The sequence below is a fragment of the Chenopodium album genome, chromosome 5 (genome assembly GCF_948465745.1).
Source record: "Chenopodium album chromosome 5, dcCheAlbu1.1, whole genome shotgun sequence".
NCBI classification, from domain to species: domain Eukaryota; kingdom Viridiplantae; phylum Streptophyta; class Magnoliopsida; order Caryophyllales; family Amaranthaceae; genus Chenopodium; species Chenopodium album.
In genome coordinates this window covers 2,418,850-2,435,941 of record NC_137838.1, presented here as the reverse complement: position 1 = coordinate 2,435,941, position 17,092 = coordinate 2,418,850, and the positions used below count along the sequence as shown (strand labels likewise).

General features: G+C 33.9%; 1 protein-coding gene across 1 annotated transcript; it reads left to right on the top strand.

Moving 5' to 3' along the window:
* The first annotated feature begins 2,881 nt into the window (after window positions 1-2,881).
* LOC145630036 (putative E3 ubiquitin-protein ligase ARI10) lies at window positions 2,882-7,720 on the top strand. The gene is made up of 16 exons (XM_081682271.1): window positions 2,882-3,080; window positions 3,292-3,437; window positions 4,307-4,431; window positions 4,507-4,615; window positions 4,729-4,819; window positions 4,960-5,132; window positions 5,238-5,339; window positions 5,458-5,540; window positions 5,625-5,729; window positions 5,835-5,910; window positions 5,997-6,071; window positions 6,182-6,229; window positions 6,343-6,414; window positions 6,520-6,619; window positions 6,716-6,842; window positions 7,030-7,720. Exons 1-16 carry the CDS (start codon window positions 2,999-3,001, stop codon window positions 7,388-7,390), a joined length of 1,875 nt encoding a protein of 624 aa, XP_081538397.1. The 5' UTR covers window positions 2,882-2,998; the 3' UTR covers window positions 7,391-7,720.
* The last annotated feature ends 9,372 nt before the right edge of the window (window positions 7,721-17,092 follow it).

Here is a 17,092-nt window from a genome sequence, read left to right as displayed (position 1 = left end):
TACTATAAAGTGATAGCTGGGCCTCGTTTAGGCTGCATCTATCTAAAGAAATCCATTTTCTAATTTGCAGGTCTAATATAGACTTGGTTGTACTTGAATTAAATACATGTACAACCGAACTAACTCTATGAATATCTCAGGTACATTTTAGTGATTTAGGTAATTATAAAAACCTTTTATAACATCAACTTTGTCTTGGTTCGTAGTTACATTATGATACGGTGTATATAAGAAATTAGACGGTTTTAGACCTGGGTACTTGAAAGGTGGGCAAAGAGCATCAAGTAAGCATCTTTGTAAGGCCCTTTTTTGTAAAGGGAATTTGGCAAAGGGATATATAAGAAATGAAAAAGACTTTGTACGAAGTATTAGACTATTAGGTTATCATGTTTTGTTCCATTAATGAGATAACATTTAAAGAACTAAGGAACAAAGGGAAATGAAACCCTTCACAAATATCCGGGCTCTTTTCCTTCCAAAATTAAAAGATTTGATAGGATGGTAAAAATTAAAAGTTGTCAATTAAAGTTCTTTTTTATCTTTCATTTATTTTTTGTTTTTCATTTGACAAAATAACAAAAAATTTAAAAATAAAATAGATAAGTAAATAAATCTTTCACTTTTCATCCCTTCTTACCTTCAAAAACGGTTATTATAAATTCATAGCAAACAAAATGTTCGCAGCCAAAACTTGTTTGGCTTCCAAAATTCCAAGAGTACTATAAATGTTGGATCATTTTTTAACTTGCTAATTGTTATGGATACATATTAGGCATCTGGGCAAGATCTCATTGATATTGAACTTATTACCTGATTCGGATATGTATTCATTAATGTGTCGATCAAATTGGGGCACTTAAAAAATAAGAGTAAGTACAAAACATTAAACATGTAATGGTATTTTATTTGCTCATTTTAAACTTTTAAAATGACCAAAAGACCGAATAAGTAAATAAAATATTTGAGAATGCACCTAATAGGTTAATAGCGTTATAAAAGATCCTGGATTAAGTATAGTGCATGATGTGTTGGACAGAGAGGGAAATTGAAAATGCTGAAAAGTAATTACAGTAGTGATTAGTGAATAAAAAGCATAATCAACTACTTAACAAATATTATTAATATATGATTGTGGAGAGTACCTTTTTGAAAGAGAGATCAATTGAATGTGAATATGTCTAAATAGTGTCTAATCGAAAGAAAAAAGGACGGACTAAAAGAAATTCTAGGAAAGAAAGTAAAAAAAGATTATTGTTGTACATGAAGTCATGAAGAGAGTTATTTAAGGCATTAAGCTAATTATATTATTGAAGTAATCTACTTTTGCAATTCTGGTGAAATCTAAGCTAAGCTAATTAAGCTACTAACTTCAAATTAACTTTGTCGATATCTACTGGAGTTAGCCTTATTTTTAAAAGAAGCTCATAATTACTCTTAGCTTGGAAGTTTATCCATTGACGGATCTTGGGCCAAAAAGTTTTGGGGGCCAAGGTTTGATCCTCCAACCTTTTGCTAAAAAATAACAATACTTAACCACTATGCCATAACTTTTTAATTGTAATTATTAGATATTATATTACTTTTAACCAATAGATTAGAAAAATTAAGGGGGGCCGGGCCCCGACCCGCCTCAGCAAAGGTCCGCCCCTGAGTTTATCTCATGCATTTAGAACCTGTAATTAAACCATATTTTAAAAATCAAATATTGTTTTTGTTTGTTGAAACTAGTTAAATTTAATTTTAGCCGGTGTGATCACGATTAAGGATCTATTCATATTTATTTAATTTCAGTTTAGTTCAGCTTCAATCAGTTCAGTTCAGTTAAGCTCTAATCAGTTCAGCTCAATTCAGTTCCTAATTTTCCTCTCTCATAAAATATTCATTTCATTCCAGCTCCAATCAGTTCAATTCAGCTCAGTTCACTAAATGTGAACATGCCTTAAGAGTTTTGAATTTCATACAAGATCATTTTAGTCCAACTTTGGTTGAATTGATTTTCTTATGCTATAAGATAGAGATATTATTCCCAAAAAAAAAAAAAAAAAAAAAAAAAAAAAAAAAAAAAAAGTTGAGAAACTAGCTTAGATGAATTTGCCTATATCACTCAATAGTCCATATAATCATCTATCTATCTATTAACTTATACTAAAAGCGAATAATCAATGACACTTGTCATTACCTTGTGAAATATTTTCCCGTCTTTTTTTTTTTGTGCAATTTGCAATACCCAAATGAAAATTTTCTGCGTATCTTTTATATACTTTATATTTTGTAACATTATAGTCAAATATATTTCACAAAAGTGCATTGCACAAGATTTTAAAGTAATAAGTATTAGTTTGACAATAATGTTACATATAATCATCTATTTATTAACTTATACTTGGCCACATGCTAGTTATTTAGGCATAGCTAGTTACTAGGTTGAAATCCCGTTGTGAAATATATTTGACAATAATGTTACAAAATATAAAGTACTCGTATATAACTATATGCAGAAATATTTCATTTGGGTATTGCCAAAAAAAAGTTATTTTAATCTCAATTTTTCAAGGTGTGAGAGGTCCTTAACACCATACTCTTTATTCAACCTTTAATATGCAAACTATACTCTTTTAATCTCATCAATCAACCTCTAATATGCAACTATTTGAACCCTTACACCGAAAAAATACTAATTGAACCCTCAAGAATTCATTAAATGAAAACCAATTTTTTTTTTTTTTAAAAAAAATAATAAAAATAGGTTAAGCAACACATTTACGAAGAAAAATTCAAAAGTAAACGCCAGTCAATCAGAAAGTGGGCCTCTCAGTTTACTTAATACCCTCAATATTTTTTCGCAATTTACTTCATTTTTCCTCTCATTTCCCCCATTTTCTCTCTTCACTTCCTCTCTATTTCCTTTAAACCTCCTCTGTTTCTTCTCTAAATTCTCTGTTTTTACACCCAAAAATACTCATCCATTCAATCAAATTAATAATCAAAACATAAAATAATGCCTAATTTTACCAAAAAAATCTCTTATGATTCACTTTCTCATCTCTTCTCTAATTTAGTTTCCCTCGATCGTCGTCAAGGTAAGTAATTTTCAATCTTTCTCACTTTTCCTCTGTTTCTATACTCTGTTTTTAGTTTTTTTTTTTCAATATTATTTATTAAGAAAAGAAAAATATTTTTTTCTTGTGTTTTTCTGTCATCGTTTTTATAAATTCTCTGTTTGATCATCTGGGTTTTTTTTAAATTTTTTTGAAATCATGTTAAATTTTCTTTTTTGGGAAAAAAAATTAGGGCAAACAATTGAAGATGATTGGGAATACATCGAAATTCTCGATCGTGAACTCAGCTCCGGCGATGAAAGTGATGATATCTCGGTCATTGGGGTAGGATCCGAGATGGGTGATCAAGAAAATTCCCAAATTCATGAGAAATATAAGGTGATCATTATAATATTTTGTTACATATATTTTTTTTTGGATTGGTTGAAATTTCTATGATCATATTTGTATGTTCGATATTATATTTTATAATTTTTGGTTTATCCTTTTGTATGTTGATTAGTGAAGAATGGTAAAAAAAAAAAAAAAAAAAAAAAAAGTCATTTTAAATGTTTGGATATGTACTTTTGTCATTATGTGTGCTTTTGAATGGGTACTTAAATTAAGATAGATAACTTTTAATAATTGATTGTTTATAGGAAATTATTGAACAATTCAGCCATAATTAGTAATGTAAGTGGTTTTAAAAAGCTTGATCAATAATAAGAAATTAAGCCGTGGTTGTGTTATCACTCGAAATACTTAGGCTAGTTAGGTATCAAAAGAAAACATTTTCGAAATTGAAACTACTGTATGTCTGTATTCATGGTACTTAGGTTTTCAATTTCGATCTTTGGGAATATCATATTCGACACATGAAAATTATATCAGACCCTTTACATCTAAATTGTAGATAAGGACGTAACACAATGAGAAGTGTAAGTGTGTAACATTTATGGAGTACTAAGACTCTAAGAGTACAAAATCTAAATTTGTCCCTTTCGATATAATTTGCCTAGAGCTTAGCTTATATTTTTGGTACCCACATTAAGTCTTTTTTCTCTTGATTGCGATTTCTCTAGAGTTTATACTAGTTGTTTAGTGCATTAAAATGCTCTCTTGATGGCAATTTCTCTAGAGTTTATACTAGATGTTTAGTGCATTAAAATGCTTTCCTTCAGATTTTGAAACATCAGCTAGTTGAGATTTTTGGATTAATGGACAGTGCTCCCTTAACATGTTGTAGCATTCTTTTCTGTATTATTTAGATTATATGTACAACAATGAGCAAGGCTGAAATTCGTCGATTCCTAGAAGATAGAATAACAACAGTCTCTACTGTCCTTTTGTTGTCAAGAAATGAAGCTGCAATTCTTCTGCAACATTTTAAATGGTAATGTTCGGTTGCCTTGATTTCAAATAACTATACCCTTGATTCCTTGAGTACTAACTACGTGCATATTTGAAGGGATGTCAATCGAGCCACTGAAGAATGGTTTGCATATGAAAAGAAGGTACGCAAGGCAGTTGGTCTATTCGTGAGTCCTGTTGTCGAAACCCCAACTGATGCAGTTGTAGTAAGCACCTCGATCAACCTGATATGTTCATACTTATTATATAGTTATATCGTCAGACCATATATGTTTTTTTTTTTTATAATTGGTAATAAGTAGGACTTTGCTCTTTACAGATTGCTTGCAGATTATGTCGTGCAGAATTTCCAAGATATTTGGTGTTTTCTGTTTCCTGTGGTCATCAAATATGCCGTTCTTGCTGGGAAGGTCAGAAAATCATCTCAATCCTCTTTGATTATTTGTATTCTATCACGCTAAGTTGCTTTTGCTCAATCAACTATGCTAATTGTGCTAGCTTATTATGCTGTATCTGAAGTTGTTCATTTGCTTGTATAAACTATTCACAGGCAACATTAGAGATACAAGTATTGATGAACATCGATGTTTCAAATTGCGTTGCCCTGAGCTATCTTGTGATGCTGCTGTGGGTCTTCCCTTGATAGAATTTCTATCATCTGAGGATGTTAAAATCAAATTTGAAAAATCTGCTCTTGATTCTTACATTGCTGGCATCCGTGAGGTGTGGTAAATTGTAATTTTTATTTGTAAATTAGGAAATGTCATTTTTTTTTCTATCCTTAAGATTATTGTGTTGCTATAATCCAACCCTTGTGATGTTTCTTAGGCAAAATGGTGTCCTGCTCCTGATTGCGATTCTGCTGTATTCTCTTCTTATGCTGAAGAAGGAATGGCTACTTGTCGGTGTTTACATAGTTTTTGCTGGAGAGTAAGATGTTTTTTGATTTATAAATCATCATTTAGTTAATAGCTAAATCGTAGTACAATATTAGTGCAAATAATACGAGCAAAAACAGATTACTTAGTTATGGATGATGATTATGCAGTGCTCTCGGGAAGCTCATGCACCTGTTGATTGTGACACTGCAACTCAATGGATGTCAGAGGGCTCTCGTCAGTCAGAGATTTGGTATGATGATAGTCTTTCGTAACATTTTAATGCTGCTTATAATGATCTTGTATATAGTTTTCAATTGCTGAGATTTTTCCATAGGGTGTTAGAAAATACGGTGGCATGTCCGAAATGCAATTCCTCCTATGAGAAAACACAGTACTCTACAGATGTTTTCTGTGCTGTTTGCGAGCATAGATTTTGCGGGTAATGTTGCATATCAATTCCCTTGTCTACAAATAATTGAATGAATAGAATATCTTGCTGAACTTATTGTATACTAATAACATTTAGTTACTGTCATACTTTCAGTTTTTGTGGTGAAGATTGGTTTAATGGTAAACATGAAGGTCAAAACCTTTGGTACAATCCATGTCATGCCAATGGAGTAAGTTTTGGACTTCCTTAATATGCATTTGCTAGCATTGTTTCGAGTATATTAACTTCTCAATTATGGTTGGTTGGTTTTTTCAGGATAATATAAGCCACCTTAAGAAATCCCTTGATAGATACTATCATCATTTTGAAGGATGGACTACCTGTGATTCGGTATTGGACATATTATTTCCTTTCACTACCTTTCAAACGATAAATTAAATTAAAATGATATCAATATGTATACGAGTATATTCTGATTGCCACTGATCTTGGCCTTGCAGTCTAAGGCAAATGTGCTATCAGACCTGAAGGTGTTTCAAGACTTGCAGGTTAGTATTGCCTGCATGTCATGAACCTTTATATACTTGTTGAAGCCGAAAACAAATCATCTTTATAGCTTTTGGTAACTAATAACGCTGTATACGTTTATTGACCCTCTCAGCATGACATTCTGTGCTTCAATTATAGCCTTTCTACAAAAGAGGTCAACTTTATTGTTGAAGCACTAGAACAGGTTAGTAATTCAATAGCTACTGACTACTGTGATATGTTTTCAACCATGCAACACTGCTACTTGGTTTAATTCAAGGTTATGTTCCTCATTCTTATGGTTTTTTAGGTTGTTGAATGTTGGCAACTTTTGAAATGGACATACGTATATGGATACTATTTGCGTGATGATGAGCACGCCAAGAAGCAACTCCATGAGTTCATGCAAAGTATACCAATTTCTGTTCGCAATTTCATTCCTTGTCCCTATAGTATGTTGTACATGTCAAAACTTTTCTCAACTGTTTGAACCGTTAATTTTGCAGATGAAGCAATATTTTTTGTTAATCGACTTCATAACCATGTTGAGGTGGAACTTGAGGCTCTCCTGCACGAAGATGTTTTTGTTGGAAAGTATTTGGAATTCCGGAGCAGGACCATTAAGCTGACCAGGTATTTACTATTTACATAAAGCAATGTATGATACAAAGTATTTGTTTTTCATTTAGATTGTCTTCTTTTTCATGGTAATCATGTATTCATCTGGTCCAATTTTCGTGCTGCTTGTTGGTGCTGGTGCTTGATGATTGATTTTGGGACGGTATTTTTGTTATCTGGTCTAACCTGATTTGAAAACCAGGGTGATAAGAAACTACTTTGATCTACTGGCGGAGGGTCTAATGGATGGACTGTCAGAAGTAGGAAGTATGCCGGAGTTTAGCCCAAGGATGAAGATGTCACACAGTCTAGGAATAAGCAGCAGCTGCCAAAAAAGTCCTAATTCAAGCGAGAGGTCAATTCCAAGACTGAAGTTGTCACGAGCTCGAGGGACATACAGCTTCGGCCAGATTAGTCCAGCAGCAAGCCCGAGCTCCAAAATCATGAAAGTGGAAGGTGACACTAACATCAGCAGCCCAGCTAGCAGCGTAAAGTCTGATGATTCTTGGGTTATACCAGAACCTGAACTTCAATCTTTATCCTTGTCTGAAAGTAATTCTTAAACCACGCTTAGTCCAACAAACTTCAGGATGTTCCAAACATCTTCAGTAGAAAAAACAGTTTGAAGCACTAGTTGATCATTTGTTTGGTTTCCTAGTCTTTTTTTTGACAAGTCTTTTAGAGATTTTGTATCGTACATTGACTATGGTTTGGTTGTACAGCACTTAATCCCTAAGCTTTCGCTTTTTTGGTAATTAGAAGTTTGATTTTGCAGTCTTGAATATCAAGATACAGTCATACAGACATATGAAATGTAAATTTGACACACTTGTTTTTTCCTGCCATAAAACTTATCTGGATAGAAAGTAGTCCTAGAATTGACTATTCTTTGATTGATCATCAAGCATTCATGTTTTTACTAGTACTGAGTTCTTGTTTTAACTTTGCTGAGCTGATGCGATAAGTCTATTAGTCCTGCATGACATCATGTAGCCTTTTCTTGCATCGATCATTGAATGCACACTTGGTAAAACCAATCCGATCCAAGATTTTCCTAACTTAATTTTCTTTTTGGTTTACATAAATGTATCATGAAAATAATTAAGTGTCTATGCATCATGTAATATCATATTACTATTCTATATCAGGTAAATATATTGTACTCCGAAGTGTATGTCTCAATACAATGCATAATCAACGAATAATTGTCCGACACGGTAGTTATTATTGTTATATTTTCACAAGGACAAATCCAATGAATCAATGACAAACTTACTTTTAGAGTTGTTACTTGTTAGTTGCCTACCTTAGCTTGTGAAATGAAAAGGAGAAGAACAAAGTAGCTTTCCACTACAAAACTAGTTTAGTGTAGTCCAACTCAGAAGTTCCGAAACAAAATTAATAACAAAAACTGCCTAAAAAATAAAGCAGGAAGCTTATCTTCATTTAATGTCTCAATTCACCCACCATTTTTCTTGTAAACCCAATTCCCTTTGTAAACTTTTCTCCAGATTATCTTCATTTAATCATCACTAAGGCAATTATAGTGATTTTATTTCACTTTTTTCTTCTTCATTTTTAGTGAATTTTGCTATTTTTCTCTGTATTTTTCTGTTTATATACTCTGTTTTTCCTCTGTTTCTGTACTCTATACTATGAGTTTAAGTTCTGATTACATTTCCTTTTTTAAATTTTTTTTTTTTTTTTTTTTTTTTTGAAATTAGGAGGCGATATTGAAGATGGTTGGGAATACATCGATATTAAAGAAGGTGACAGCAACATCAGCAGCCCAGTCAATAGCACAAAGTCTGAAAATTCAAGGGTTACATTGAACCTAAAGTACTGGTTGAAATCAAGCACGAAATGATTAATCATGAATCGTGATTTTTAAACCACGCTTGGTTTATTAAAACATATAGTAGCTAAAGCACTAAGCACATATGCTTTGTAATTCATCGCGATTTACTACGAGTAGAGCTGTCAATTCGGGTAAACGGGTCGGGTTTGGGTCGGGTCAACTCGAGTCGGGTCAATTTGAATTAATTTCATAACCTATGCGGGTCGGGTTTGGGTTGGGTCATACCTGAGTCGGGTGACGTCGGGTCATGCTTCTTATCGGGTTTGGGTCAGGTTTAGGTCGGTTAATAACACGTCATGTTACATTCGGGTCGGGTGAACAATAGGTCGAGTTTAATTCGGGTTTTCACGGGTTAAAACGGGTTAGGATAATTCTCGGGTTCAAGTTGGGTTCAGTTCAAGTCAATAATTTGCGGGTTAGAATCAGGTCGGGTCATTCTCGAGTTTGAGTCGAGTTCGGTTCAAGTCAATAATTTACGGATTATAATCAGGTTGGGTCATTCTCGGGTTCATGTCGGGTTCAGTTCAAGTCAATAATTTGCGGGTTATAATCAGGTTGGGTCATTTCCAAGTCATGTCATTATAGGTTCAAGTCGGGTTATGTTCAAGTCAATAATTTGTTGGTTACAATCAGGTCAGGTCATTTCCAATTCATGTCATATTTGCGTTCAATAAATAGATAATTATCATTTTTATCAAGCTAATTATTTTCATTGACTATAATATATATGGCAATATAATAGGGAACTATAGTCTATAATTTAGGAAGATAATTATCTCCTTTGACCATACAACAATAATAAGGTGGTCTAAATTGCATTTAAGGTGATTTGAAATCGAGTCAGGAATTTTTTATGTTGAATTTAGGTCGGGTCAATAACAAGTCGTGTTGATTTCGGGTCGAGTTAGTAACAGATCGGGTTGAATTTTTGGGTCGGGTAAGTAATAGGTCTAGAAAAATACAAGTCGGGTAAATAACAAATCGGGTTTAATTTGGGTCAGGACAATAACAAGTCGAGTTGATTTTGGGTCGGGTTTAAAACAGGTTGGGTTCAATTCGGGTTGGGTTAGGAACGGGTCGGATTGAATTCAGGTCAGGTTAATAACAAGTCAGGTTAAATTCGGGTTTTAACGGGTTAAAACGGGTTTGGGTCAATTTCGATTCAAGTCGAATTCGGTGCAGGTTAATTAAATTGGCAATTGTAAATCGGTAAATCAATGCAAGTTGTAAACCGGTTAATTGGCCGTTTAAAGGCAAATTGGATGGTTCCACCAACCCAATTGGACTCCCAGAGGATATTAGGGACCATAGTATACATTTCGGCAATTTTTATATCCGGGAAATTTTTTGAAGGTTTCGGGGCCCGATATCAAAAAGCCTTGAGATTTTAGAGAATATATCTCAGGGTCATATAATGCCGTTTGGAACCATATATGATCATTATATGTTGTCATAAATGTTCGTGGTAGGTTTGAGTTAATGAGATTGGTGCAAGTTGTAAACCGAAAAATTGGTCGTTTAAAGGTAAATTGGATGGTTCTACCTACCCAATTGGACTTCCGGAGGGTATTGCAGACCATGGTAAACATTTCGGCAATTTTTATTTTTGGGCGAAAAAAAGTTTAAAAAATTCCAAAATTGAAGTCTAATATCCACGCTTTTTGAGAAATTTTGGAAGTTTCGAGGCCCGGTGATGAAAAGTTTTAAAATTTTAGGGAATACATTTTGGGGTCATATAATGTCGTTTGGAACCATATATGATCATTATTGTTGTCATAAGTGTTCGTGGTAGGCTTGAGTTAATTAAATCGATGCAAGTTGTAAACCGATAAATTGGTCGTTTAAAGGCAAATTGGATCGTTTCCACCCATCCAATTGGACTCCCAGAGGGTATTAGAGACCATGGTAAACATTTCAGAAATTTTATTACCGGCCAAAAAAAAACTCAAAAAATTCCAAAATTAAATCCACGCATTTTGCGAAATTTTGGAGGTTTTGGGACCCAGTGTCGAAAAGTATTAAAAATCTAGGAGATAAATTCGTGGTCATATAATGTCATTTGGAACCATTGATAATCATTATATGTTGTCATAAATGTTCGTGGTAGGCTTGAGTTAATGAAATCGGTGCAAGTTGTAAACTAGTAAATTGGTCATTTAATTGCAAATTGGATAGTTCAACCCACCCGGGAGGGCATTAGGGACCATAGTAAAAATTTCGGCAATTTTTATTTTCGGACTAAAATAAATCTAAAAATTCCAAAATTGAAGGTTAATACCCACGCTTTTTGATAAATTTTTGAGTTTTCGGAGCTCGGTGTCGAAAATCCTTCAGATTTTAGAAGATACATCTCGGAGTCATATAATATCGTTTGGAACCATATATGATCATTATATGTTGTCATAAATGTTCTTGGTAGACTCGAATTAATGAAATCGGTGCAAGTTGTAAACCGGTAAATTGGTCGTTTAAAGGCAAATTTGATGGTTACACCCAGCCAATTGGACTTCCAGAGGGTATTAAAGACCATGGTAAACATTTCGGCAATTTTTATTTTCGGGTGAAAATAAGTCTAAAAATTCCAAAATTGAAGGCTAATATCCACGCTTTTTGAGAAATTTTGGAGGTTTCGGAGCCCGATGTCGAAAAGCCTTAACATTTTAGGATATACATCTCGGGGTCATATAATGCCGTTTGGAACCATATATGATCATTATATGTTATCATAAATGTTCGTGGTAGACTTGAGTTAATGAAATCGGTGCAAGTTGTAAACCTGTAATTTGGCCGTTTAAAGACGAATTGGATTGTTGCACCCACCCAATTGAACTCCCGGAGGATATTAAGAACCATATCAAACATTTTGGCAATTTTTATTTTCGGGTGAAAAAAAGTCAAAAATTCCAAAAATTAAAGGCTAATATCAACGTTTTTTTAGACATTTCGAATATTTCGGGGCCTGGTGTCGAAAACTAATGAGATTTTAGGGATACATGTCGGGGTCATATAATGCCATTTATAACCATATATGATCATTATATGATGTCATAAATGTTCGTGGTAGGCTTGAATTAATGAAATCGGTGCAAGTTGTAAACCGGTAATTGGCCGTTTAAAGGCAAATTTTATGATTCCACCCAGCCAATTGGAATCCCAGATGGTATTAGGGACCATGGTAAACATTTCGGCAATTTTTATTTCCGGACGAAAATAAGCCTAAAAATTCCAAAATTGAAGGTTAATATCCATGCTTTTTGAGAAATTTTAAAGGTTTCGGGGCCCGATGTCGAAAACCCTTAACGTTTTAGGATATTCATCTCGGGGTCATATAATGTCGTTTGGAACCATATATGATCATTATATATTGTCATAAATGTTCGTGGTAGGCTTGAATTAATAAAATAGGTGCAAGTTGTAAACCATTAAATTGGTCGTTTAGAGACGAATTGGATTGTTGCACCCACCCAATTGCACTCCTGGAGGATATTAGGAACCATGGTAAATATTTCTGCAATTTTTATTTCCAAGTGAAAAAACGTCAATAATTTCCAAAATTGAAGGCTAAGATCCACGCTTTTTTAGAAATTTTGGTGGTTTCGAGGCCCGGTGTCGAAAAGTATTGAAATTTTAGGGGATACATCTCGGGGTCATATAATACCGTTTGGAACCATATATGATCATTATATGCCGTTTGGAACCATACATGATCATTATATGTTGTCATAAATGTTTGTGGTAGGCTTGATTTAATGAAATCGGTGCAAGTTGTAAACCGGTAAATTGGTCGTTTAAAGGCAAAATGGATGGTTACACCCACCCAATTGGATTCTCGGAGGATATTAGGGACCATGGTAAAAAATTTTGCAATTTTTATTTCTGGGCGAAAAAAAGTCAAAATTCCAAAATAAAAGACTAATTATCCACGACTTTTGTGAAATTTTGGAGGTTTCAGGGCCCGGCGTCTAAAAGCCTTGAAATTTTAGAGAATACATTTGGGGGGTCATATAATGCCGTTTGGAACCATATATGATCATTATATGTTGTCATAAATGTTCGTGGTAGACTTGAGTTAACGAGATCGGTGCAAGTTGTAAATCGGTATATCGACCGTTCAAAGGCGAATTGGATGGTTCCACCCACTCAGATGGACTCCCAGAGGGTATTGGGGACCATGATAAATATTTCGGCAATTTTTTGTTCCGGGCGAAAAAAAGTCAAAAAATTCCAAAATTGAAGTCTAATATCCACTCTTTTTGAGAAATGTTGGAGGTTTCGTGGCCCGGTGTCGAAAACTTTTTAAATTTTAGGGAATACATTTTTGGGTCATATAATGTCGTTTGGTACCATATATGATAATTATTTGTTGTCATAATTGTTCGTTGTAGGCTGGAGTTATATGAAATTGGTGCAAGTTATAAACCGGTAATTCGACTGTTTAAAAGAAAATTGGATGGTTGAACCTAGCCACGTGGACTCCCAGAGGGTATTAGGTACCATTGAAAAAATTACGACAATTTTTATTTCTGGACGAAAAAAAGTAATAAATTTCAAAATTGAAGTCTAATATCCACGCATTTTGCGAAATTTTAGAGGTTTTGACGCCCGGTGTTGAAAAGACTTTAAATTATAGGGGATAAATCTCAGGGTCATATAATTTCGTTTGGAACCATATATGATCATTATATATTGTCATAAATGATCATTATATATTGTCATAAATGTTCGTGGTAGGCTGGAGTTAATGAGATCGGTGAAAGTTGTAAACTAGAAAATTGGTCGTTTAAAGGAAAATTGGATGGTTTCACCCAGCCAATTAGACTCCCCGAGGGTATTAGGGACCATGGTAAACATTTCGGCAATTTTTATTTTCGGGAGATAAAAAGTCAAAAAATTTCGAAATTTAAGTCTAATATCCACGCTTTTTGGGAAATTTTGGAGGTTTCGAGGCCCGGTGTCGAAAAGTTTTGAAATTTTAGGGAATACGTTTCGGGGTTATATAATGTCATTTGGAACCATATATGATAATTATTTGTTGTCATAAATGTTCATTATAGGCTTGAGTTAATGAAATCGGTGCAAGTTGTAAACTAGTAAATTTGTCATTTAAAGGCAAATTGGATGGTTCCACCCAGCCAATTGGATTCCCTGAGGGTATTAGGGGCCATGGTAAACATTTCGGCAATTTTTATTTCCGGGTGAAAAAAGTCAAAAAAATTCCGAAATTAAAGGCTAATATCCACGCTTTTTGAGATATTTTGGAGGTTTCAGGGCTCAGTGTCGAAAAGTCTCGAGATTTTAGATAATACATTTGGGGTCATATAATTCCGTTTGGAACCATATATGATCATTATATGTTGTCATAAATGTTCGTGGTAGGCTTGAGTTAATGAAATCGGTGCAAGTTGTAAATCGATAAATTGGTCGTTTAAAGGCAAAATGGATGGTTCCACCTACCCGATTGGACTCCCAGAGGGTATTGGGGACCATGGTAAACATTTCGGCACTTTTTTGTTCTGGACGAAAAAAAGTTAAAAAATTCTAAAATTGAAGTCTAATATCCACGCTTTTTAAGAAATTTTGGAGGTTTCGGGGCCCGGTGTCGAAAAGTTTTGAAATTTTATAGAATACATTTCGGGGTTATATAAGGTCATTTGGAACCATATATGATAATTATTTGTTGTCATAAATGTTCGTTGTAGGCTTGAGTTAATGAGATCGGTGCAAGTTGTAAACTAGTAAATTGGCCGTTTAAGAGCAAATTGGATGGTTCCACCCAGCCAATTGGACTCCAGGAGGATATTAGGGACCATGGTAAACATTTCGACAATTTTTATTTTCGGGTGAAAAAAAGTCAAAAAATTCCAAACTTGAAGACTAATATCCTCGTTTTTTTGTGAAATTTTTGAGGTTTCGGGCTCGGTGTCGAAAAGTCTCGAGATTTTAGAGAATACATTTGGGGTCATATAATTCCGTTTGGAACCATATATGATCATTATATGTTGCCATAAATGTTCGTGGTAGGCTTGAATTAATGAAATCGGTGCAAGTTGTAAATCGATAAATTGGTCGTTTAAAGGTAAAATGGATGGTTCCACCCACCCAATTGGACTCCCAGAGGGTAATGGGGATCATGGTAAACATTTCGGCAATTTTTTGTTCCGGGCGAAAAAAAGTTAAAAAATTCTAAAATTGAAGTCTAATATCCACGCTTTTTGATAAATTTTGGAGGTTTCGGGGCCGGTGTCGAAAAGTTTTGAAATTTTAGGGAATACATTTCGGGGTTATATAATGTCATTGGAACCATATATGATAATTATTTGTTGTCATAAATGTTCGTTGTAAGCTTGAGTGAATGAAATCGGTGCAAGTTATAATAAGCTGGTAATTCGGTTGTTTAAAGGCAAATTGGATGGTTGCACCTTGCCACGTGGACTCCCGGAGAATAATAGGGACCATTTTAAACATTACAACAATTTTTATTTCCGGACGAAAAAAGTCATAAAATTTCAAAATTGAAGTCTCATAGCCACACATTTTGCGAAATTTTGGAGGTTTCAAGGCCCGGTGTCGAAAAGTCTTGAAATTCTACGGGATAAATCTCGGGGTAATATAATGCCGTTTAGAACAATATATGATCATTATATGTTGTCATAAATGTTCGTGGTACGCTTGAGTTAATAAAGTTGGTGCAGTTGTAAACTAGTAAATTGGTCGTTTAAAGGCAAATTGGATGGTTCCACCCGGCCAATTGGACTCCCTGAGGGTATAAGGGACCATGGTAAATATTTTGGCATTTTTTTTTCCAGGTGAAAAAAAGTCAAAAAAAATTCCAAAATAGAAGTCTAATATCCACGCTTTTTGAGAAATTTTGGAGGTTTCTTCCTATGAGTAATTTTTTCACATTTCCTAACATTTTTTTTTATTCAACATTAGTTCTATACGCAGTATTACTTAGTCTAGCCTTTGAGGCTTTGACATTCCAACCAAGTCCCATGATTTGCATGATTTTTTGACAGAACAAATGTGAAAGCTATGACTCCTTGTACAACAAAAACGATGTGAAAGTACCAATGAGGTGTATGTACAAGCCTCACAGGTTCGAATTCATCATCCTCTATTTTGTATAAGGTACAAGTAGTAATGCGAAAGTGGTTTATTATACTCCCTCCGTTTTTAAATACTTGCTCCACTTTTCTTTTCCGGCCGTTTTTAAATACTTGCTTCATTTTCTTATTTGGAAAGCTTTTACAATATTTTATTAATTTATCTCACCAAGTGGACCCAACAACATTAATTCCATATTTTCTCTCCTTCAATTCTTTCCACTACTTTTGTTTTTTTACAATTTTTTATTCTTCCACCAACTCCACTACCTCCATATTTTATTACTTTCTCAAATTTCTCCTAAAACTCCGCGTATGGAAAAATGGAGCAAATATTCAAAAACGGAGGGAGTAATAAATACTCCGTATGTGATAATATGAACGATGTTATTTCAATCAATATTTAATAGTGCCAATATGACAAGTATGGATGTAGGAAAACATGTCCTTAAAAAAACCTCCAACTTTATATAAATAATGCAACAACATGATTAACAACATTCTTACATATTCATTAGATTATAAGTTTATATCCAAGTTGCGGGCACATCCAAGTATCGACGATGCATTCTTGCTTATCAATCCTTTTGAATTGGTGGGCATGGATACATGGTGTCGAATCCACACGTCTCGAGACCAGGGAAATGAAGATCCCCAAGTCTTTGTTTTACCTTCAATGCAAGTCCTCCTAGAAGTCTTCCTTCTACCATTACCGCGTTATTGCTTGCTAAGAGCATCATCCCAATCATCAATGCGAAACACACCATCTTAATCATGCTTTGGTTGTTAACCCCCTTCATCTTTATTTATTCGATTCTTAAATGAATTTATTTATTGAATTTGATGAAGTTTTTGGTTGATTTTATGTTGCATGGAGTATATATAGAGTTTTATTAGCTATATTTTGATATGCTTAATATAGATCGAATTAGGTTGTATTTTAAGAAATGAATGAGTTGGTTTTGATTTGCATTGGTTGTCATTTGTAAGTGCCATGATGTAAAATTAGAGAATATAATGGAGTAATATTACCTAAATTTGAATTGGAAAGTGTATACAATAGGATATATTTGAATGTGTAATTTTACAAAATAAGGAGGTAAGCATTGTTAAGTTATCCAATCATACAATGATAAAAATTATTCAAATCCATTTTCAACCTCTATTGGCTAATAATGCTAGGGTTAAAATCGATGTCATCTTCGGCAAACATTTAGATAATTTTGAATGACTAAGAGCAATTTAAACATATATTGACAACCATGAGAAATACTGTGTTCTTAAAACAACATATGCAGTCCAGA